The sequence below is a fragment of the Arachis hypogaea genome, chromosome 4, assembly GCF_003086295.3.
Source record: "Arachis hypogaea cultivar Tifrunner chromosome 4, arahy.Tifrunner.gnm2.J5K5, whole genome shotgun sequence".
NCBI classification, from domain to species: Eukaryota; Viridiplantae; Streptophyta; class Magnoliopsida; order Fabales; family Fabaceae; genus Arachis; species Arachis hypogaea.
In genome coordinates this window covers 15,688,161-15,713,453 of record NC_092039.1, presented here as the reverse complement: position 1 = coordinate 15,713,453, position 25,293 = coordinate 15,688,161, and the positions used below count along the sequence as shown (strand labels likewise).

The following is a 25,293-nucleotide window of genomic DNA, read 5'->3' as shown; positions in this document are numbered from 1 at the left end:
CCAAATTTAGAATTCAAATTTAGAAATAAAATAATTAATTATTCTCAAATATCATTTAATATTCTCAATTATCATACTATTATTATATTCTTGGTGCTAACAAATAATATAATGATATTCTATTTGAATTAAGATAATTATTTATTTGATCAAATCAAAATAATAATTAAATAATTCTACAGCAAAAATTAGAACACTCGTTAGTGTGTGACCCCATAGGTTCAATACTAAGTGGGTAGTAAATTAGTCATACTAAATTTACTAATTAAGGTTGGCGTCTAGCAACATTCCTCAACAACCTGATAGTATGAAGTAATCTATTTTTTACTAAAAACCTCAGAAGAACAAAGTATAATTCCTTTCATCTTTCCAGCTCTTGGTTAACCTTAAAGTATGGATTAATTGTCAAATACTAACTTGTTACCATTATTATAATGAACTATGGATAACCTAAAAAACTCATTTCTTCATTCATTCAATCTCCTTGGCCAAGGTTTTATTCATCTCAATCATTATAATCATAGAGCTCAAACTCTTTATCGAGAGTTAACGGATTACTTATTGACTAATCATTAATTCTACAAATATTTAAATCATACCCAATATCCATTCAACTAGCACCCTAGGGTATTAGGTGTCCGAAATCAAAGTATAATAAATACATTGTTAATTACTATGATAGTCGCATGTGAAAGGAAATTCTATTACCATGTTCATTTTGAGAATATCCTATTGACAAATATGTGGTAATTATAACCATTAGGAATTCTCAAAGTGAGTTCTATATGCACCATATATATATAATTTAATAAAAGAGATCTATTAATCTTCATCCAATGAAGACCATTATATATATATATATATATATATATATATATATATATTGATCTTTTCGGATTATAATGTCATTTTTAATAACCATATGACCAAGAACAATTTAGATTAAATTATAAAAGATTTATCTCTCAATATTATTATCACTATCACAATGATAAATCTCTAAATTTAATCAAGGACCTTATTATATTAACATTTTAATATAATAATAATAACAAATTATTTGACACATGATTGATTGGATTGTGGTCATACTACTTATTCCCAACAATATTAACAGCAAAATATCTTACCAACCAAAAATAACCACAGACCCAATCCTATTTTGACAAAAAAAAATACTCCCTTTGCGGTAACAAACTGTTAGACTAAGAATTGCAAAAACAACGTAATGGAATGAAAGAAGATTTGTATTGATGAATGGGAAAAGATTAACGACGAAAGGACGATAAGAAAATATGCCCCTATTCGAATTGGGTGCTCACTCTAATTCATAACCGAATCCACTAATTTCTCTACTGAACTCTCATCACGTTCTCTCCAATATATTCCTCTCTAACTAACTTGCCTAGTTGTCACTGTGATGCCATTTTATCGCCTTTCTCCTCTCATCAGTTAAGCACAAAATCCTTCATCTAAGTGGGCTTGTTTCTAGTCTTGGGAGCAATGGGTTCAACTTCCGTTGGCCCAACCTCCAATTCTGTTACTGCTACAGGAACATTTTTACATTCATTTGGGCTAGAGCTATCAACATTTGGGCTAGAGCTATCAATAATCCTGCCCTCCACAAAGATCTTGTCCTCAAGGTCAATGTTGGAAAACAACATGTGAATTGTAGCTTCATCCTCCCAGGTTGTATCCTCACGCAAAAGACCTTCTCAATCCATGAGAACTTGAGATCGTGGTCCTTCTGGGTGTTCGCAGTGCAGCGGAAAAAAATCGCAAGCGGGTGGGGCTGAACAGAGGAGGGCAAGTCGGTAGTCGAAGACAACGCCATAGTCGGGTCGCCATGGTACTCCTTCAATACAGATACATGAAACGCGGGATGCGAGGCACACCCATCAGGTAGCTTCAAACGGTAAGCCATTAATCCAACCTTTTGAACTATCTGATATGGACCATAATATCGTTTATAGAATTTGTTAAATTTGTCCCCTGTGAGAGAACATTGTTTGTAGGCTCTGATTTTTAACAAAATCCACCATCCCACCTCAAATTGTTTCTCCCTTCTATGTTTATTAGCCTGGTTTTGCATCTTGTCCTAAGCCTGTTGCAGTGAGTAGCGTAACTCGCAATCGAGAGCAGCTCTCAGACACAACATGTCATCCACCTCCCACACAGTAGTAGAGCCAGGGGTATAGCCAGGTATAGTGGGTATAGGGAAACCATACAAGGCCTCATGGGGAGACATATTGATTGCTGAATGAAAAGATCCATTGTAACAAAACTCAGCTCAGACAAGGTAGGAGACCCACTTGTGCGGAAAGGAGTGAGTGAAAACCCGCAAATACTGTTCCACTATCCTGTTCACCACCTCAGTTTGACCGTCACTCTGAGGGTGATAAGTGGTATTGTAATGCAGTTTGGTGCGGTTGAACTCAAACAGGTTTCACTGAAACTTGCTTAGAAAAATAGGGTCGCTATCCAAAACCATGGTAGTAGGAAACCCGTGGAGCCGCACAATTGTATGAACGAAGGCTGTGGCTGCGTCCTTTGCGGTAAAGCCCGGCTTCAGCGCCGAGAAATGACCCATTTTACTGAAACGATCAACCATGACCATAATGGCACTGTGCCCCGCTGATTTGGGTAATTGGACTATGAAGTCCAAAAAAGCGGCCTCCCAGGGTCTGGTAGGAATAGGGAGAGGTTGTAGTAAGCCTTGAGCCTTAGTTGGCACGTACTTAGTAACTTGACAATCTAAACACTGCGCAATGAACTTGTGCACATCGGCATGCATCCTTGGCCAAAAAAAGGGATCACTAAGACCTTTGTAAGTCTTATGCACTCCTCCATGTCCCTCCTGTAAGGAAGTGTGGAACTCACTTAGGAGCAATTCTCGCATCCCTTGAAAATCTGGAACCCAAATGTGACCTTGATATTGTAGTACTCCCTCTGTCACAACATAATCCGGCCCAAGTTTTCCCTCTCGCAGTTGCTGGTGCATACCAAGCAACTCTTCACACTGCTGGTTAGCATCCCTTAAGGATTGCAACAACGAGTTCTGTACCATAGACAAGGCCTGAAATTCCGGTTGGAGAACTGAGTTTTGGGTGGCGGGAGAGGGCATTTGCCACCTGGTTTAGTTTTTCAGGTCTATACTCAATCACAAAGCCAAGCAACTTAGCTAGGTAATATTGCTGATCTGGAGTAAGGATGACTTGAGTTAGCAACTCTTTCAAGCCTTGGTGATCTGTCTTAATAGTAAATTGCCTTCCCAAAAGGTAGTGTCACCATTTTACAACTGCCTAGGTAATCGCATAGAGCTTTCGGACATAAGCTGAGACTAGCATCATCTTGCGGTTTATCTTCTTGCTAAAATAGGCGAGGGGGTGGCCATCCTAGGTAAGTACTACCCCAATTCCTGTGTGGGATGCATCAATCTCCACAATGAATTATTTACTAAAATCTGGTAGGGCCAGCACCGGGGTGTGAAACATGGCAACTTTGAGGTCATGAAAGGCCCATTCAGCCTTTGCACCCCAAGAGAAGTTATTCTTCTTTAGCAACTCTGTAAGAGGGTGAGCAATAGTAGTATAGCCAGCCACAAATTTCCTATAATATCCTATCAAGCTGAGGAATCCTCTTAGCTATTTGAGTATCTTCGGTAAGGGCCACGCTTGAATGGCCTCAATCTTTGTCGGATCAACCTTTACACCGGCCACACATATAATGTGTCCCAAATAATCGACTTGTTGCTGGCCAAACGTACACTTTGAGCGTTTAGCAAATAGCCGATGTTGAGCAAGGACATTCAGAGCAAACTCTACGTGTTGTAAATGTTCCTCCCACATCTTGCTGTACACTAAGATGTCGTAAAAAAAACAGCGATGAACTTTCAGAGATATGGCTAAAATATCTTGTTCATAGTGGCTTAGAATGTCGACGGGGCGTTAGTTAGCCCAAATGGCATGACCACGAACTCATAATGTCCTTGATGTGTCCGAAAAGCCGTCATAGGAATAGCATCCTCATTCATACGAATCTGGTGGTATCCGGACCTTAGGTCAATTTTGGAGAAAAATTCTGCACCAAACAACTCATCTAGTATCTCTTCAATATTGGGAATAAGAAACTTGTCTTTGATGGTGATTGCATTTAGGACTCAATATTCTGCACAAAATCTCCAACTACCATCCTTCTTGCGAACCAACAGCACTGGGCTCGAGAAGGCGCTCTGGCTTTCCCTAATAACCCCTGTTTCTAGCATTTCAGCCACTAATCGTTCCATCTCTTCTTTTTGAAAATGAGGGTACTTATATGGTCGGACACTAACCGATTGCGACCCTGGTACAAGGTGGATTTTATGATCAATCTCTCGATGTAGGGGCAGTTGGGAGGGCTTGGTGAAAACCTCCTCATGGAGGTTTAAAATCTGTTGCACCTCATCAGCAACCTGGGCAGCCACGATGTCTTCTTGGTTAGTCATCATGTTCATATGATAAAGTGTAGTCACCACCTTCGAAGAGACCATTTTCTACAACATCTTATCGCTGGTGGCTTCAGACTGTAGTAGTCGTTCACCCTGTAGCTTAACAGCTGTATTGTTGACAATGAATTCCATTGTTAGTAGTCCATAATGGGTAGTAACATACCCTAAACACATTAGCCATTAGACTCCAAGAACTACATCAGCTCCCTGTAATTCCAAAATAAAAGTACTCACATTAAATTGGTACCCTTGCATGACCAGCGGGACATATTCACACAAGGCCCTGCATCCTATAACATCACCATTACCCACTAATACATGTAGAGGTGTTGTTTGCTTGATTGGAAACTCTAATTTCTCAGCCATGCTCGCCTTAACAAAATTATGAGTGCTTCCGCCATCGATAAGAACCATAATCGTTTGCCCTTTGTATGTTCCTTTCAATCGAAAGGTAGTCAGCTGGTATTGGCCAACCATGGCATTAAAGCTAATCTCGGGTCTCATAGGTTCAACAACAATGGGACTGTCAATCTCAGGTGACTGGACAACCTCTGGTTCCGGTTCTTCCAATATTTCTTGCCACTCCTCTTCCCATATTAAAAGATAGCAAGAGGTCTTACAACAGTGTCCCGGAGACCACTTCTCTTCACAATGATAACAAAGGCCATTTTCCCTTTTCAGTTTAATTTCAGATGCCGTGAGTTTCCTAAAGGGTGGGTTAGGATTTGGTAAGTTGGGTGTTTGTGTGGTGGTGTTTGATGAGGGGAGCATGGTAGATGGTGAATTATTTTTCTGGGTAGAATTGTGGATGGGGTGTCGTTGGGTGACAAGGTTTGGTGTAAGGTGTAAAGGTTGAGAGGTGTGGGTTGTGGGTGATTTACGATAAAGGGGTGCAGTAGCTGCGAGCTTCTGCTCATGCAGCTGTGCCAATGACACTGCAGTGACATATGAGGTTGGTTTGGCAAAGAATAACTCACACTTCAGATGATCATGCAACCCGGCCACAAATAGCGAAATTAACCATTCTTCTCTCAATCCAGTCACTTGATTGGACAATTCTTCAAACTAGTTCTGATATTCAGCCACCGTAGAAGTTTGTTTTAGAGCTGCCTTAGGGTCATAGAATTGATTTTGGCCAAATCTGATCAACAAAGCATCCAAAAAATTCTCCCAAGTGTATTGAATATTATTGTTAATTACTCATCTATACCAAGAATAAGCAGATCCACTTAGGTGAAAGGAAAGCATACGTACCCTCATTTCACTGGGTACCAAGTACCACTTAAAGTACTCACGAGCTTTGAACACCCATTATTCCTCCACCCGATCTCCGTCAAACAATGGTAGTTCAGGTTTGTATGCCCGATTCAATGGTAGATGAGAGCTTGGGCTTCTATGTGTATAGGAATTACGAGAAATTACTTCTTCATTGAATTCATATTCAATCCGTTTCATTTTTAGTGATTCCTTTAACATAGTGTAAATGTCACATATTGAATTTTCTAATCCATCCATACGTGCACTGCAGGTTCCAAGCTGCCTAGCCACTTCTATGTGATCACGTTGCAATGCAGCAATTTCTGTCATGCGGTTAAGTTCATCAGGATTAGCCATTCTCTCTCAATGAAAGCACCTGTTGTTAGACTAAGAATTGCAAAAACAACATAATGGAATGAAAGAAGATTTGTATTCATGAATGGGAAAAGATTAATAACGGACGGACGGTAAAAAAATATGCCCCTATTCGAGTTGGGTGCTCACTCCAATTCACAATCGAATCCACTAATTTCTCTACTGAACTCTCATCACGTTCTCTCCAATATATTCCTCTCTAACTAACTTGCCTAGTTGTCACGGTGATGCCATTTTCACGCCTTTCTCCTCTCATCAGTTAAGCACAAAATCCTTCATGCAAGTGGGCTTGTTTCTGGTCCTGAGAGCAATGGGTTCAGTTTCCGTTGGTCTAACATCCAATTCCATTACTGCTGCAGGAACATTTTCACATTCATTTGGGCTAGAGCAATCACAAACACTCATCAAAAATATTAAAAAATAAAAAATATGAACTATTTTTCTTCAATATCTCCTTGCCACACCCTTAAACCTCCATCTATAGTCACCTGCAACACTTAGCTCCTTCTGCTTCAGATTCTTAAACAAACTAGAATAACTCCAACATTCGAGTCCTACAACACACAATGCATGCATTCCCATTTACACATGCACAAATATCACTATCTTTTTCCACTTCACCAATAACCAACCCATTGACCTCACAATTGGCTTCCACCTTCGGTCATATTTACCGAAAATAAGCTGACAATAATCGACACATAACCAACCCACTTCAAGCAGATTTTCTCCAACAACATCATCATAGTTCATCCCTTTCCAGCACCGGCCAGCAACCCTTTTCGGTGGAAGAAATGAAAGCCATTTCATGGCATATTCTTAACCTTGGAACATCACCGATTGCTATTTGCATTCAATTTTTCGCTATAAAAGAATAAAAATTAACTGTGCTTAATGTTTTAAGGAGATGTCAATGCCACTAACGAAGAAGCTACTTATGAACATCTCATTAGATAGTCAGCCCATAGTTACCGCTAACCACCACGGACATAGCCATCAGAGATGCAACCTAATTTTAGTTATATTTACAAGTTTTATGTATCTTGTCTATTTTAATTAAATATAAAATAAAGATATTTTTAAATTTTATCTACTATAACTAAATGTAATATAAAAGATACATAAAATTTTTAATTTTCTATCCTCCACTATTATTTTTGTATCTCTATTTTAGTATCTCAACACAAACACTAAATATACTATAAGATAGTGTTTATTTTCAAATACTAAAATTAGGATTGAGAGATTGTGATTTAGAATACAAAATTTTAGTTTTTTCAATATATTTAAAAAATAAAAATACAAAAAACTAAAATTTTTAAAAATAAAAGTTAAAATTTTAACAATATTTTTTTTAATAATGTAACTAAAAATATTTTAATAAAAATTTTTATTTTATATTTATATTAAATTTAAATTAAATAAAATACTAAAACATAAATTAATTTAATCTCAATCTTTCTATATCTATTTTTTAATTTTTGTCGCTAAGCCTCAATTTCTCTTGCAAACGGACCCTAAGTGATTTTGGTTTCCTCTAAACAACAGAGTGCAATTTTATTGAATTCAGCGTTCTAGTCTTGTGCCAAGTGTAACAAGTTGATTTCTTCAATTTTTAGTTTGACAATTTCCAAAAAATGATTTTTCAGATTTTTCTGTTACTAAAGCATATCCCAAGATTCTTCTCTCTAAGAACACAATTGTGTTCCCACATAATATTAATTATGCTTATAATTGAATATCCCTTAATGTTTCTTATTATGAATTTGTTTAGTTTTTTAGCCTACAATTATTACTTAATTATTCTTTCAAAATGCCCAACCTTTTTTCATACAACCTATAATTCTGTAATTTTCTGGTGAATATGTAATTATCATGTGAAATGTTTATATAGCACAAATAAAACAGCAGAGTCAAAATAATCAAACAGAGAACTTTTATTCTTAGCAATATCATTTTTACATATGGCTTCATGATAACTTATGGACTAAACCGATAGGAAATCCATCACGCACGAAATATATAATGAAAATTATATTTGTATATCACGATTTAGTATATGATTAAATATTTATTTCTCTTATGATCGCCAAATATATGACTTGAGTATAATTCAAGCATATGCCTCGGGGTTAGCAACAAGATAGGCTTCAACAACCTTAAAGACAGCCAAAGATTCCTCTTTAGAAGCCTTGATATCTTCCTCTTTGATCTCAACACCTTGTTTGGGATAAAACTTGCTCACACTCTTGGACTTGCAACCACCTTCAGGAGTAGGCTCAAATTTTATGTCATATGACACTGATTCAGCCTTGTCCCCCTCAATCACACTGTAGCTGTATGTGAGATTCTCTTTGTCTATTGCATCAATTCTATGCTTCAAGTGTTTGGTTTCAGAACCTGCATTCATCAAGTGATCGCTACACCATATGATTCTTGAATCAAACCTTTATTATTAGGCCAAATTAAAAGAGTCCAGTTAATATTGGTAAGAATAACATTATTTGATCATTTAAAACCAATAATAATGATGTCGCATTAAAGTAAAAACTCACATGTAATTATATTCATATGAAGTTGATAATTAAGAGTCTTTAGATGACAATTTAATCAAATCATCTAATAACTCTTAATTTTCAACTTTAGAAAAATTAAAACTTTAAAATAATTTATGCACTACTAATTTTATTATTCTATACGTGTGTACATATTTTATTTTATTTTAATATTAAAATTAGATAATTATTTCGATATTTTTAAAAACTAAAAAGTAAATTATTATTTTTTATATATTATTACATAATAGAATTATTTTGCATACTTTTAACATATGAGATAGTTACATATTTATTAACCAATTTAACACAGCTAAATTTTTAATAAAAATAATTTTTTAAAATACACATTAAATATACTTTAATTTTTTTAAATCAAACAATATTTTAGATATATTAATATAAAAAGGAAAAAGTATATATTTATTATACAAATAACATAATTCTGACGAGATATATAGTTTTTGAGATTTTTAAATTTTAAATCTTCAATCCCAAGGATAAAGTGCAATATTTAAATTTTTTTAACTAAACCATCTCTAATCGGATGATGTCAATGTTAAAATATATATAAAATAAACTAGCCTTGAACAATGGTTAACTCCTGAATAGATCCTGGGCCACCATCGCCCTGAACAAGTTGAATGTTCTTAATAGCCTGAGGCATGAGCTTGGGAATGAGATTCTGAGCATCAATGATCAAAGCCTTGAACATTCTCTTTGCTTCCACACTGCTAGTCACCTCATCACTAATTGTCAGAGGATCCATCTTCTTCCTTAATTAAGATAATTAATAACTCTCTTAATCTAATTAAAATAGTGTGACAGATGATCGAGAAGATGACATAGAAACAACAAAGGTGGAGTCATGTATTTATAGATGGTAGCTAAGATCAGAGCACATGATATTGTTCATTATTATTTTGGTGTTCATCATGGTACCTTTCAACCACTTAGATTGCCTGAATTATGAAGGGTGCATGTCCCATAATTATTACCAGCATATGGTAGGTGTTCATTTTTTATATGGCGGGATAAAAACAAAATTAGATAGAAGACTTTAAACATTAAAAATATTGTTTGATCGAACAATCTGTATTTTACGACGTTTTGACCGTCAATAATATAATATTTTATAGTAACGTGTATATTATATATTTAAAAATGAAATTTAGAACACGATATTTAAATAATTTTTTGGTTATTTGCAGTATCTTTTAATTTGACAAATTTATTGTAGATCAAAATTTTATTTAAGAGTTTATTATTAATCAATAAATTATATAAAATAGAATTCGAATCCCTAATACCACAGATTCAAAAATTTTAATATGAAGATGCCAAATTTTAGATGACCTTCCATAAAAATAATTTAAACATAATATATAGTTATTGAGTTAATTTTTAAAAAGATTTATCAAAATATGTATATACTAAAAAAATTATAATTTTTTTATAATTTTATTTTTAACATGATAGCTATATAAAAAAATATAACAATATCAATAGTACATTATAAAATTATAAAATGTTAATAATTTATAGTGTGTTTAATTAAAAGATTATCACATATCTTATTAATTAAAATTGATTCTTTCAAAAAATTTAAAAAATTTATAAATAAATTATAAACTATTAATTATGTAAAAGATACAGTATTTTTATAGAATATCTTTATAAATTTTTTTTAACAATATAAATTTAAAGAAATGAGTATATTTTTATAAGAAAAGAATATCTAAAATATATAATGTGATTACCAAAATATAACTATGGAAGTTATTATTAATATTTTATATAATAATATAAATATTAAATATGTTAATATTAAAAACAAATATCTTTTTTAAAAATAGGTATAGAGATGATTATACAAAAACTAATTTAAAAAGTACAAAAACTTGAGGGTATGATATTAAATTAGTTAAGTAAAAAATATTTTAGTAAGCTAAATAATTGAGACATAAATCCATTACACCATGAAAAATAATACATATAAAATTATTAAATTATATAATATTTTTTATTTCTATAAACACATATCTCATATATAAGTATAGTCTCTTAAAATTTTAAAAGGCCGAGGTTACTACTTGCCTCTTCTAAATCTATTTCTGCCTAAAACTTACTTAAATAGATTAGTAAATTAATCATTAGATCAACTAAAATTAATTATTTAAAAAATTGAATAACTACCATAGATTGCATAGTTATTTAATAAACTAATTAATTAAAAATTTTGTCCTTTTACTTTCTCCTAAAAAAATTGCTCAAACCTAAGGAATTTTCTTTTGAGTTTAACTTATTTATATCCACCGACTCACCGCTATTATAAGTATGAATATTGTACAAAAACTTTAAATGAAGATGCTATATTTCTATGTCACTATAATAAAGTTGAAAATTTATTTGTTGGTGCAATAATTCATCCTCCACCACTACTATGGATTATCTATTCTTGACATAAACCAGGGATTGAAACTTTTATTAGCATGACCATTTTAATGAGGATCTGTACGCATGCAAAAATAGGAATTGAAACTTAGCCTATTTAATTTAATGGCCGAAATATGTGGTTGAGGTTGCTATTATTACTTTTTAACTGCATTCTTGTGTCCATCAGGGAATCTTCTTAATAACTTGGATCGGAAAAGCCTAGGAAGGCTTCTACCTCTGTATGTGAATTGTGAAGAATGATGCTATCATTATCATCGTATGATTCGGATGTGGAAATGCTTAATACGTATAATACAGATAAAATAGAACTTATAAAATGGACACAAAATTAAGGCAAAAACAAATAATGTGTGTACTATTATGAACAAAATACTCTTATTAGGGATATTTTTTCGGTATGTCTGTTTATGTAATATAATTTTAAAAAATACTTTATTTTTTAAAATAAAATTAAAACAATTTTAATAATAAAAAACACTTTTTAAAAATTTATCTAAATATAAAATAACTTTTATTTTTTTAAAATAAAAATAAATTTTTATTTTCAAAAGTCAATCTAAATTAATCCTAAATAATGTTAATTAGTCAATTATTAATGAAATTTACTAATTTTAAATTAAACAAATTAAAATAAATTACTTGTATTAAAAGAATTTCTTTTAACATAAATTTACACTTAAAAACAAAACTTTAAACCATACAATTTTTTTTTGGTTTTTCACAAAATCCTCCAACAACTCAACAGGTCAAAGACTAATCTGTCACGGATTTGAACTCTATTTAAGGGTCTACTGCAGGCAAATGAGTTGCTGCATGCACAAGACGTAATTCGAGCCTCCGACACTTACTTAAAGCTCCGTTTGTTTGCTGTCTTAACCAGCAATGGATAGAGACACAAAGACACAACAGCACATAGACATGAACATACACAAAATTTGTATCTTGTTTAGCAACATTATACATAATAGTACACTGGTATACATAAATTTATCAAAATAATAAATTTATCCTCACCAATAACACTAATGTATCCACAACTACCACCATCTATGGCCACCATCACCATCTACTACCACCATCTACAGTCACCATCACCAACTACTACCACCATCACTATCATTATCAGATTTATCATCTTTAGTATCATCTAATTACCAAAAAATCACAATAAATTTTTTTAATAATCACCATTTATCTCAAAAAAATAAAAAGAAAAAAAGACAGAGAAGACAGAGGCAATAATCACAGTAACCATAACCAAAATTAAAAAAAAAATCACAGGAGAATGAAAGAGACGAGGGAGACGGTGAGAGAAGGAGCAGAGGGAGGTGCTGCAATTTTCTGGGTCACGAGCGTTGGATGGCGACACTGACTTGCTGTGTCGAGAGGGTTGGACAATGCTGCGACTCGCTGTGGGTTGGACGGTGCTGTGACTCTGTGTCACGAGAAATGGACGACGAGGACGACAGATCTGTACAAGTGGCGGCAGCGATGTAGAGGCGGCACAGATTCGAAAAAGGCAACGACAGAAGAGCGTGGAAGAGACACAAATTTAAGAAAGCAAGAAAGAAGAGTGCGGCGATGGAGAGAGACGACCGTCGAAGGATGGAGGCATAGCGGCGACGACGGGATCTATGGCAGAGGAGAAGAATTTGGAGAGAGGTAAAAGGCTAACGGAGAAGAAAGAGGGAGTAGAGAAAAGGGTTAGGATAGGGTTGAGGTAGGGATAAGGCTGAAATTTTTGAAATTAACTAGGAATAAAAGTGAAAAAAATTGTGCCTCATAAGTTGTATCACAGTGTCTCAACTTTAAGGAGAGACACTAAAAACATGTATTCTGTGTGTATCTGTGTACCACCGTGTTCATTCAAAAATCGTCTCTCAGCAAACAAACAGTAAACGTGTACCACCGTATCTATGTATCAGTGTCCATGTCTAAGCAAACAAATGCGGCCTAAGCGGACAAATGACCAATCGACCATCTCAAATTAATTATCATACAAATTTTTTAATTGTAACAAATGAAAAAAAAAGAAAGAAAAAAGCGCCATGAAAATTGGGTTGAGCCTGATGTATTTGCCTCAAAATTGAGTGAAGCCCAACCCATTATTTATTTTAGGAAATTATTTTTCTCTTGAATATTTTCTGAAAAATTTCCTTCATGAATCATCACTACCGCTGCTTTGTGCTTTCCCTCCAACCTCCAACCTTCAACTTTCAAGGATATCGGTCAACGACGTCGTTTCATACAAAACCCTAATAGTGACCGTTAAAGACGCTGCTGCCGTGAGGAGCGAGGAAGAGGAGGAGTAAGGTGCTTCACTCCGCCGTCAGAATGGCAGATCCCGCCAATGACTTCGCTCATTTCGGCATTTCCGTCATGGTAGGTACCTTTGCCATTTTTTTTTCGATTCATTAGCAGAAGAACAAATTGAGCGGTGTTGTGGTGTTTTTCAGGAAAAGGACAAGCTTGTAGGAGAAGTAGTGCGGTTCATGCTTTTCAAAACTCATCAGAACTCTGGTTGCCCTGTTAAGAGGGAAGAACTCACTCAACTCGTGACCAAGACCTACCATCAGCGTAACCTTCCAGCTTACGTCATCAATGAGGCCAAAAACAAGCTTTCTTCTATCTTTGGCTATGAAATGAGGGAGCTTCAGAGAATCCTCCCTTCCTCCAAGTCCAATGCACGCTTCTCCCAATCAAGTTAGCCTTCTCATTTTTAGAATCTTACTTAGCATAGTTCTGTTTTGATTGTGTTCTTTGCATGGCGAAGGAGTTCAATGAATTCTTTTTCTTTTTAATACAAGAGCAATTTTGTAAAGGGATTTGTTTGCTTTGCAGAAGAAAAAATATAGGGAAAAGGTATTATTTAGGGTCTAGAATTTAAAACAAACAAAATAATTTAAAAAAAAAAGTTTGGTTGATGTTGGATGAAAAAAAGTTGGCCTAACATCACTTTTTGCAGAATTGAGTTGAGCCATGCCCTAGATGGTACCTTGCTAAAATTGAGCTCAGCTTTTTAACAAAGGAGCCTACTTCTAAAGCTCAAGCTGTCTCACTTTAGGTCGGGTTTGTTTGTATTGAGAACCATGATGGGACATTGAAATGGGGTTGAATTGATTTTATAATGATTCATGGTATGTTGTATCACTTGTGTTTCTTGATTCTGGAAATCTTTTGTGCCAACAAACTGTGTCTTTTGTTATTTTTTTATGGGTTATATTGTTGCTGTGGATTTGAATTTGTCATCAGAGTTTAATTCTTTGGTGTGTTGTTGAGATCAGTTCACAACCAGTTGCTACCACCATGATTAATAAGCCTTACTTGATTTACAACTTTTCTAGTAATTGATCTTTATCATCATCGGTGTACTCTTGATTATCTTTAATCAGTTGCTGCCGCCATATTCTATGTATATTGTATAAAGAATACTTTGGACGACTGAATTCTCATGTATTTTTAATTAGCAGTGCATAGGGTAGAGCCTAGAGAAGGTGTGGTGCATATAGATACAAAGAAAGTAACTCTTTATCTCTTTCTTTTTTATAATTGTTGTGATCATTGTGTATTTCTAGAGTGTTCTGAGTTCTGTGTTTTATGTGCTTTTAGCCTTTGTGCTTCCCTCTAATTGTTGTTGTGTGACTGCTTTCTTTCAGATGTTGCGGATTCAAAATCATATATTCTTGTTAGTCAACTGGAGCCTCAAGTATATGAAAAATATGTTGTAGATGTGAATGCTGCACATCTTTCTGGTTTCACTTTTGTCATAATTAGTATTGTTTATCTTGCTGGTGGAAAAATTACAGAAGGTATGTTAGCAGATTTGTTATCATTGTGCTCAAATTAAATATCTATACATATGCATGTGGTAACTTATGGAATTCACTGTGCCTAAAATCTGAAGGTTTTTCTCTTCAAGATTTTATTGTTGTTGGCTTAGAATTTACCATTGTAACTCTACTTATGTCTTCTTAACATTATCGGGTTCCCTTGTTGAGAATATTGCAGAAGTTTTATGGAGCCAAATGAGAAGGATGGGTTTGAGTGAAGACGAAGGAAAACATCCTGTACTGGGAAACATTAAGCAAACACTGGAACTGCTTGTTCTGCAAAGGTTAGAACAATTTACCATGTGGGTTTAAATTAAAAGATCTGTTGCATTTTGTGGCACCTCTAATTCTACTAAGAAACAACAAAGTAATGCCTAATTGTCCTTTTTTTTTTTTAAATTGGGATAGGTATTTACAGAAGGACAAAGTGAATGGTCCTGAAGGCACTACTATTTATTACGAGCTTGCTGAGAGAGCTTTGGATGAACCAATTAACAAGAAGATCAAGGAATATGTAGCTCAGGTAGTGTTATGGAAATTAAAAATGCAAGTTTTGTGGTTATGTCTTGTAGGTCCTTAAGGAACTTATAGGTCCTTGAGGAAAATAAAGTACCAAGTAAGTTTAGAAAAAAATTGTGACAGACTTATAAGTCATCGATGAAAAAAATAACAAAATAAGTTCTTGAAGAATTGAAATATTGGACTTGTTGGTCTCTGAAAAATTGCAATATTGGACATGATTCATCTGTCTGTCAAGAGTCTATAAGTCTACTGTTGTAATCTTTCAACGACTTGGTATTTTTTTATCAGTACTTGTAAGTCTATAACAAAATTTTCTCAGAAACTTACTTGGTACTTTATTTTTCTTAAGAAACTGTAAGTTCATTGCAAAATTCTTCAGAGATTTATTTGTCTTATTACTCTCAAATTTGATATAAATCATCAAATGTTTTATGACTTTCCTTTTGCGTAGTTCTGGCTTAGTATCAGCGCTGCTTGCTATTTATATTACTATTGTTGCATTGTTGCTGAACATAGTTGTCAACCTCGAGAAGACAACTAAATCAAATAGAAACACTGTTGTTTTAATGTGTTTCACTAGAAGTTTGTTAAAAAAATTATGGATTGCCTGATATGTGAATTGAGTACAGATGATGATGCAAATGTTTGATTTAGTTAAAGAAAACCTGGTGAATAATATCAGCTAATGTTTCGAAATGTCAAATATCTTGTTGATTTTGAATACCCTTGTTCTTGCAACTATGCTTCACTGAAAACATGATGCTATTGCAGATCGTCAAGAAGGACAATATTTCATAGGTTCTGCGAGAGTTGTTCGCTCTTCCAGCGCCTCCATTGAGTTATATGCATCGAAGGAATCTCGGTTTACATTTTGCCTTCAGCAAACTCTGCTGAATGAATGTACGTATGCATGGTAGTAAAAATGCTTTACTTTTTTGGGTAAATAGTAAAATGCTTTTACTTGCTAAATGCACCATGCTCTTTTGGGTAAATAGTAGGTTTTCAGTAGTTAGTTACAATTTAGGGGTGAAAATTTCATTACTCTGCATGATATTTGGCTTAGTTTGACAAGGGGCAAACTGATAATTTTGCGTGACCTAAAAGAAAATGACAGAATGCAACATACTAGTAGGTTTATTTAATTAAGTTTGTAAATATCTCCATTCTTTTGTGCATTATTTATTTATTAAAAATTTATATTTTTAATTCATGATTGTGTGTAGCTTGTTGGTATATGGTGTGGTCTTAAAATGTGATATTTTTTATTTCTTAACTCTAAAAAGAAATTAATTTCAAACTTCTTTTTTCATTTCTTTTTTTTTATTTATTTTCCAAAATATGAAACATTATCCTAAAAATAAATGAATTTGACAAGTTCATAGAAGATCAAACCCAACAAGGTCACATGCAAAAATTGCTGTTTCAATTCATTTTTTTATATGAATAACGTGAACTCATTCAAACACCTCTGATAACAAGAAATGCAATAATACAAAGGCAACAATATTGAGAAATAGAATCATAGCTCACACCGATCCCTCAAATTATTGCCAGGTAACTAAAAATAAAGAAAGCAACATTATGTTGATAGTAACTGAAAAGACTAATTAAGGGACCTTAATTAAGTTAATTAGTTGTAGTCAGGATTAGCCAAGAGATAAGCCTCAACAGCCTTGGTGAAGGCAGCAGATTTTTCCTTTCCGACATTGAGAAACTCCTTAGTCAATTGTTCATCGCCTTCGGTATAATATTTGTTTATGGACTTAATAATGCATCCTCCATCATCCCTTGGCACCAATTTGTACTCATTTGAGATCTTCTCCAAGTTCTCTGGCAACACTGTCCCTTCAATTATGCTGTAGTGGTAAACAAAGTTCTCTGCATCAAGTGCATCTACCTTGTGCTTCACATACCCTACATTCATTCAATGTTGCATGCACACTAGCTAGTGAGTGTTGCATATACTACCTAAAATACTATTCTATGGTTTGAGGTAATTAAGACTTGGTAAATAACTTTAAAAGGATGTATTAAATTAAGGCTTTGTCTTTGGTGGGGAAAGTATTTTCCAGATCTTGATGGACCAAGTAAAAAGATGCTAATTCAATGGCTATGATTATATCTGTACAACAAGTGTTAGAAATTCTATGTTTGACCCAAAATTTAATGAATTTGTAAACTGGTTCAATATGGTTTGATTAGACCAATTATTTAAAAATCGTTTTTTTTTTTTTGAAAAAATTGATTTTTTTGGATCAGCTATTTTTTTGTAACATGGGCTTAAAACAATGTAATGCAAATCCATATTAATTACTACCCATATTTTAATGATCAAACACTGCATATTTTAATCAAACACATATTCTCCTGTACAATTTCTTCTTTCATATTGAAATATGATTTTTTTTTTCTGGAAAAACTTGACGAAGCAAATGAAAAAGAGTTTATAATAAATTCCAAGTAATTTAATTTATCATTTCTAATAGGAACCACAATACATATTTTTAAAAAAAATTAGAATAATAAACAATACACAAAAATTACAATGATAAATTTTACACTATCAAACAAAAAATACTATAATTGTTTTAATAATTTCAGTATTTTTTATTTAGTATTATTTTGGACGATAACATTTTATTATTTATGACTCTATTGTTAAGTATGATCAAATTTTTATTTATTTTTTCATTTTTAATAAAATCAATAATTCATATTATAACAAAATTATAATAAAAATTTAATAAAAAATCAAAATATAAAAGAAAGTATTAAAAATGATAAAAAAAATTAGGGAGAAAATTATTAAAACCAATAATGATCAACAACAAACCTAAACACACGTTAAGTGTGCAAAAACTACAGTTTCTTGTGTCAAGTGAACGCGCTTTTAGGATACAAAATTATGTCTGCGTTCAGAGAAAAAAAAAGTAAAGTTGCCAAACATCTCAACGTGTTTGCCAAAATCACCCTTAATAGTAATAGTGCATCAAAAATTATAGTGTCTTGTTTGAACAGAATGAGTACATCAGCTAACGGAATTCCTAAAAATTTATATACCAACATAATCCACAAAATACTAATCTGATTAATAAAAAAAATAGCAAGATTGATCAGCTCTAAGCTTCGTCGTGACATCTGACCTGCAGTATTGTGACTAGCTCAATTGAGATGACCTCAAACACCCCAACACCTTCGAACTTGAAGTCAGGGTTGTTGTGTTCCCATCTTCCTCTGGCTCTGAAATTTCACCAATTTGTTTATGTGAATCGCCTCCCAGCACATCAATTGCAGGCACATTTGATTCAGGGAGACAATATTCTTGCTGCTGAGTAACCTTATCGAATCCTCTGTCTCCTCTATATCTCCATTAAATTTCAAATACTGAAAAATGGCAGCTAAGGATTCCAGTAGTAGCCTCCACTTACACCCCACTTCACAGATAGAAACTGCCTCTTTCATACATCGAACAGCCATCGAAAAAATTTCTTTGTGGAATATATCCAAGCAAGAATATAGCACATTTACATGAGATTCAAGCACAAACAAAATGAACCATGCGCAGATTAATTTGTACACTCACGTTGTGAAATATGTAGCATAGGCACTCAGGCATGAAGCGAACATTGGACGCCTCACCCCAGATGAGAAGGTACAAGCCCATATAAAGCAACTTCCTCTGTTGCACCTCTTGCTGACCTTGAGGAAGTCTATATAAGAGAACATTATAAAAGTGACCATTAAATTTTATGAGCTAATAATAGAAGCACAAGTGTTCACTGATGCATATACTGTTATGCCTCACCGTAAACTATGTTTTCGTCCCAAGAATTTGCACCGTTTTTTATAATTCTTAAAAAGCTTTTTCATCACTTCATCAAAAGCACGATCATCAAGCTGCAATTCATTCAAATAAAGATTATATATATTTAATTATTTCATTAAAGGTTATATATTTTAATTATTTCATTTAGTATTAGTAGCTTGTTCATAATGTATTTTAGTACAAAGATATTAAATAAAATTATTAATTTAGTTTAAAGAGATAAAAAATTAAATTTGTTATTACTCAAAAATATTTTACTATATATCAAGTAATGTGTTCATTAGTTTTCACTTTATTGTAAAAAATTATCTAGATCATAATACTAATAGTATATCATAGAGTATTATTATTAATGTATTAATTGAATTTTAATGTTTATTATTTATGTATTTAAAAATTATATTTGAGAATGATTTATTTAGTTTTATAATAAATGATATTTTTAAATTTGAATAATTTATTAATTAGTTTGTACTTATTATACCATATATTTAATAATTTATTAAAAAAATATTAATAAAATAAATAAAAAAAAATCTAAAAAAATATTGTTTGAAAAACTATAAGGACAAATAAACCCCTAACCAATTTAAATTTAGAGACAATTAGACTCCTGTCCATTTCTGAACGTGACACGTCAGCATTTTCTGTTGAGAGTTGACGAAAAAATACCCACAGGGACTGCGTTGTGTGACGGAATCACGGGACAGAGACCAAAGTAGATCGATTTTATTTTGAGAGGTCGCGTTGTCATTCTTAAAAATGGACAGAGGCCGAATTGATACTTTACTCTTATTCTGCTTTATTTGTGAACCAACCCATACATTTTTTATTATTTAAATTTATAACCTGGTTCTTCAAAGTCCAGATTATTCTTTCCCCACCAAAAAAAGCTCCATGTATCAATTTATTTATTTATTTAAAGTACCAATCAATGTAATGCTCAAAATATTCTTAATTCGGTATTATCAGGCACGGACTCGCATAGGGAAATGGGGGGCACTTGGCCCCACTGACATTTCAATATTTTTTTTGTATTATACCTATATATAATATGTTTTTGTTATAAATTTTAAATGAGCTACTACAAATAAACTGAACTTATTTACTCAAATTCTAAATTTATTTTTTATTTTTTTAACATTTTGACTATTGATTAATCTATTTAAATTTAGTCTTTTTCTATTTTTAAGTCTTAGTCCTTACTTATTCTCTTAAACATTCTTTTTAATTTCTTTTCAAATTATTATCAATATTAAAGTGAAGAGAAAACAAAATAGTAAAATATCAAATCTCTCATTATTTATTAATTTTATATTTTTAACTTTTTTTATTTCTTATTTAATAGTTATTTTCTTTTCATCAAAAGATAAATTGTAAATTTTTTATGTTTTTTATATATAGCTCTTCATGACTTTATGTATCTTCTAATTTCATTATTCTTCTTTTTGATATTTTCAATTACAAATTTTAATTCAATCAATTATAGTTTAAATATTAATCTAATTTTTTATTCTTTTTATGACTTTATATATTTTATTTCATTCTCAATTTATTACTCTTTATTATTTGTTTTTTTATCTTTTGTTCTAATTTATGTAGTTCTAATTTATGTAATTATGTTATATATAAATTTTTTAAATGAAAGATGAGTGATTGAATGATTGTTTAGTTACATCTATAAAAAGAGAGACATTCAATCAGGTTGATAATAAAACAAATATTTAACATTCTCAAATTATGAAAATAAAAAGAGAAGTATTTTTAAGATTTGCAAAAAAAAAATTAATGACTAATGTAATTTTTTTTATTTGAATAACTAATGTGTATTTTTATTTTTTTTATTATAGATTAATATATCTTTTAACAATAATATGTATTATTTTTGTCTTTAACACAATTTTCTGAGTCTGTCAATAATATTATATCATATATTTCTCATTTGACTTGAATAAGACATAAAATTAGATTAAAAAATACCCTCAACAAGAGTGAGCTTCTTGATGGATCCAGAGCCTCCATTACCTTCAATGGTTTCGGCACTCTGAGTGAAACCTGGTAGAGCTTTCGGCTACACATTGCTATAGTCCAAGACTATGGCTTTGAATAGTTTTGCAGCCCCTACTGGAGAACATTCCTTACACCCCTACTGGAGAACATTGCTTACTTTCGGAAGTGAAAATTCCCATGATATTTTTATTTTGGAAAAAGGCTTCTAAGAAGATTTAAAACACTAAGTAAGAATTTGTTATTTTTTGCTTTGAAAGTGATGCAGGAAGGATTGAGTATATGTCAATATTTATAAGGGTTTTAAGGTCTCCCAATAAATAATCAACTCAACATTTGGTCAAACGATCTGAATTCATACGAAACTTAATGGGAAACACAGAGAGAATGAGAGAGAGAGAAAGTTAAGAGAGAGAGGATGGGAAATAGAGAGGGATAGAACTAGGAATCAGATCAACGATCTTCGAGTTTGGGATCGAGAAGAGTATCAGCAGTTGGAGAATGAGTCCTTCTTAATTTTTTTGGATAATCTCCTAGAAAACATTTCGAAAAGAAAACCGTTTCAATTGTTCAGTTGGATTGGACGCATAAATGAGATATATCTATCACGTAAACAAAAAAATTGTAATTTATACATTTTTGCATTCATACAATACACTACAAAGGGAGGGGCGTTGAAGGCTATAACAAAAATTAATCGTATGAAATTGAGAAGTAAGGTTGTGTTTGTCGGAGAGAAAAAAATACAGGAGAATGTCGAATGCGAAGGACACGAAGAAGTTACAGTCAAGAGGTGACAATCGAAATGAAATGGTACGTCAGCCGCAACGAGAACGAGAGGAAGTCCAGAAATCCTCAGCTAGCTGCTCTCAAGATGTGAGAAAGGAAAAAAATGACCAAGTTCCACATAGAAATGGACGAAGAAGTTGAAAGTGGTTGTAGTGAAAGAAAATTGGGACTGGCTACAAAAAAGTCTAATAGGTGGAACGACGACGGCTATTGATTTTAGGTCCTTAAAGGATATGGTTACGAAGAACTTGTCTCAAGTTATTCAAGTACGCGAAATGGGAGCGTATAAATCTCTTTTGACTTTCGACAGTCTGTTAAATGCTGAATAGACATATATGTTCAAAATGAACAGCCTACTACAGATCTTTCATAGTATTTGAAGGTGGAAAGAGTCAGAAAAAAGTGAATATCAAAGAGTATGGTTAGAATACTTCAGAGTTCTATTACATGCTTGGTCAGTGGATACATTCAATAAGATAGGGGTCAATGGAGGGAAGTGGTTGGGTATGATAAAGCAACGGAATCGTATATATCATTTAGTGTCGGCCGTGTACTTATTGATACGTGTGTTATGGATGTGATCAACGAATGGGTCCACATCACAATAGGCACCAATGGCTTCGACGTATTGGTAAAAGAGGTGGGACGTATTGGCGACGATTTTGGGGAGGGAGGAACGTGCGTTGGATGTCGACGGAGACGAGTCGCGGCATCAGTTGGGCAGTGTAGTGGGCGCTGGCTTGACAGAGGTTGACCGTGACTCCCGCATTAGAGAAGGACGACTTGCGAACAGAGGTGAAGCCAATTCGCAGCGGACTTGTAAGACCCAAGAAAATTATAAAAAGGATTAATTGAATAATTAATCATCAAGTTAAAATAGTTAAACGCGCCTGGAGGAGTCAAAAATCAAAACTAAAGAATTTAAAGATTTAACTATGATAATTGGATTCAGTGAATTTTTTTGAATGGAAAAAAAAATCTTCTGCAGAAATATACGTAAAAATGCGTACTGGTAATTCAACCGACAGTACCGGCTTAAGTCTGTCCGACACTGCGAATGAGTAAATTAATTATAAGTAAGTAAGATTAAGAATTTAGAATTTATAATTTGAGAAGACAGAAATATTTAAAATAAAAATTTAAATATTAATTTTAAATGTTTTGACCCAAAATTGAGCCAACGGGCTAAACCAAATGAACCGGGTCCAAGTGGCCCAAGCCCACACTATACAAAGATCTATTTCAGCACAAAACACCTCATTCTTCCATCATTTCAAAAGAGAACACGGTGAGAAAGAAGAGAGTAACCAAAACCTAGAGCACTATTCACTTTCATCTTGTTTTGCTTGTAACTTTTGATCTGGAGCACTGATTGACGAGTCGTTTGCGGCCACGCGTAGCTCTCCTCATCCTCTTCAATTTTATCCAATATTTGTGGTAAGGAACTCTCAGTTTTTAGCCCAGTTTTCTGTTCCTTACAGATTCACATTTTTGGTTTTGGGGTTGTTGAATTTTTGTGATTTTGGTTGTTTAGGGATGCTCTAACATGAATTTCTAGTGAGTTCCATCTATATTTCGTGTGGGTTAAGGTAAGGAAGTTTAATTCTCTTCATTATCTCCAATTTTATGTATGAACCCTAGAATAAATGTTAAGATATATTGTTGTGATTATATTATATGGAATAGAGAATTGTTGGGGCTGAATTTGGTGTGGAGTGAAATTTGATTGGCAAATTTGGGTGGCGGACCTTGGAGATTGAGCGAGGAAAGGCTTCAAGAGTTTGAACCGCTGACATTCAAAGTACGGGTTTGAGTTTCGAGTAGACATTGTGTAAAGTTATGTGAATGCCTAGGTTAGTTGACCTTAGGATAGGTGTGGATTGAAATTGGTTGTTGTTATGGATAGTGAATGGCTATATGTATATGTGTATTGATTAAGAATTATTGTGACATTATGAAGTGAATGACATTTATTGATTTTATTGTTAATTGATTTGGATATTGGGCCGGTCGTAATAGGGTGAAGAAACCCCTATGAGGTAAGTGAAGGTAATCGGTGTGAATTATTATAATGGTGGTGGACTTGGTGATTGATTGGAATTGAATTTAGAGAATATTTGAAGGATTGAATCTTAAAATGTTGAACTACTTGCTGAGAATATGAATTTTGAAGTCAAACAGAAATTTTGAAAGTGAACCAGTAACTCAATAGTGTTTGAAATGATAAGAAAGTAAGAGCTAAGTAAACTATAACAAGTATGATTGTTAAGATTCAATTGTGAAGGTTTTGTATTAACTGGAATATTAGTTATGATTTTTCAAAGTTAAATCGTGGGATCTGATTTTTTGCATTATTTTAAACGAAGTGAGAAACTTTGAAAATCTATAACTAATTCTGTAATGATCGAAATTGCATGAGACTAAGACTGGATTAAGATTGGGAATATAAGGAGATCGAAATTGCATGAGACTAAGACTGGATTAAGATTGGGAATATAAGGAGCTGGACTGCTGAATTTGAGACATTTTTGTTAAGTTTATGATTTATGGTAAATTTTTGAAGTGTGGTTGTTAAATCTGATTTTTCTGCAGAATGCTTAACACAACAGCAACTTGCTTTTTCTATTGGAATGTATCTAGTTTGAATTTTGAAATGAAATCAATTTTAAATGAAACTGTGGTCCTAATACTTTAATTTTATAAAAATTTATAATTTTTGAAATTGTAGTTTTAAATATATGAATTTTTGAAATATGACGCGTTATGTAGTAAAAGTCATATTCTGCTCTCGTAAATCAATAACTTTGAAAGTTTATAACTTTTGATTTTGGATTAGTATTGAGGTGCAACTAATTGGAGGTGAAAATTAAGTATGTTTAGCATATATAATTTAAATTTCAGGATAGTCCATGTTTTACTGAGTGAATTATGGGACTTGGAAGAGGATATGCTCATTGGCTTTTAAAACAGAATTCTGTAGAAAATTACTCAACTTCCAAGTTACATAACTTTCTCATTAAAAATATTATTTACCTGGAACCAATTGGAAAAGAAACCTGAATGAGTGAAGTTGAAGCATGTTAATTTTTAAGGTCATTGGATTTAATTTGAATTTTATATTGAATTTTGAATATCATATGCTGCTGCTGTTTTCTGATTTTTAAACACTGCAGAGTAATCACGGTTTTT

At 32.9% G+C, this 25,293-nt stretch overlaps 3 protein-coding genes and 2 long non-coding RNA genes across 6 annotated transcripts; 3 read left to right on the top strand and 2 right to left on the bottom strand.

The window, feature by feature from the left end:
• The first annotated feature begins 1,507 nt into the window (after positions 1-1,507).
• On the top strand, positions 1,508-6,280 carry LOC140184292 (uncharacterized). Its single transcript, XR_011880717.1, has 2 exons — positions 1,508-1,915; positions 6,015-6,280. It is a non-coding gene; the product is annotated as an uncharacterized lncRNA (long non-coding RNA).
• A 1,757-nt stretch (positions 6,281-8,037) lies between these two features.
• On the bottom strand, positions 8,038-9,530 carry LOC112796389 (major allergen Pru ar 1). The gene is made up of 2 exons (XM_025838821.2): positions 9,259-9,530; positions 8,038-8,518 (listed from the first exon to the last, which is right to left on the bottom strand). Exons 1-2 carry the CDS (start codon positions 9,440-9,442, stop codon positions 8,232-8,234), a joined length of 471 nt encoding a protein of 156 aa, XP_025694606.1. The 5' UTR covers positions 9,443-9,530; the 3' UTR covers positions 8,038-8,231.
• A 3,580-nt stretch (positions 9,531-13,110) lies between these two features.
• On the top strand, positions 13,111-16,692 carry LOC112796387 (uncharacterized). Its single transcript, XM_025838819.3, has 6 exons — positions 13,111-13,512; positions 13,587-13,833; positions 14,787-14,939; positions 15,139-15,244; positions 15,369-15,483; positions 16,254-16,692. Exons 1-6 carry the CDS (start codon positions 13,465-13,467, stop codon positions 16,278-16,280), a joined length of 696 nt encoding a protein of 231 aa, XP_025694604.1. The 5' UTR covers positions 13,111-13,464; the 3' UTR covers positions 16,281-16,692.
• Positions 16,693-18,454: 1,762 nt separating this feature from the next.
• LOC112796388 (callose synthase 5-like) lies at positions 18,455-21,659 on the bottom strand. Of its 2 annotated transcripts, none has more exons than XM_072233918.1 (3): positions 21,289-21,659; positions 19,288-19,379; positions 18,455-19,192 (listed from the first exon to the last, which is right to left on the bottom strand). In XM_072233918.1, the coding sequence occupies exons 1-3, from the start codon at positions 21,385-21,387 to the stop codon at positions 19,018-19,020; spliced, it is 366 nt and encodes a 121-aa protein (XP_072090019.1). In that variant the 5' UTR covers positions 21,388-21,659; the 3' UTR covers positions 18,455-19,017. The 2 variants fall into 2 exon arrangements, with proteins under 2 accessions (XP_072090019.1, XP_072090020.1); XM_072233919.1 differs by having other exon boundaries at positions 21,334-21,659.
• A 1,704-nt stretch (positions 21,660-23,363) lies between these two features.
• Positions 23,364-24,093, top strand: LOC112794225 (uncharacterized). The gene is made up of 3 exons (XR_003198765.3): positions 23,364-23,541; positions 23,639-23,693; positions 23,791-24,093. It is a non-coding gene; the product is annotated as an uncharacterized lncRNA (long non-coding RNA).
• Positions 24,094-25,293: the final 1,200 nt, after the last annotated feature.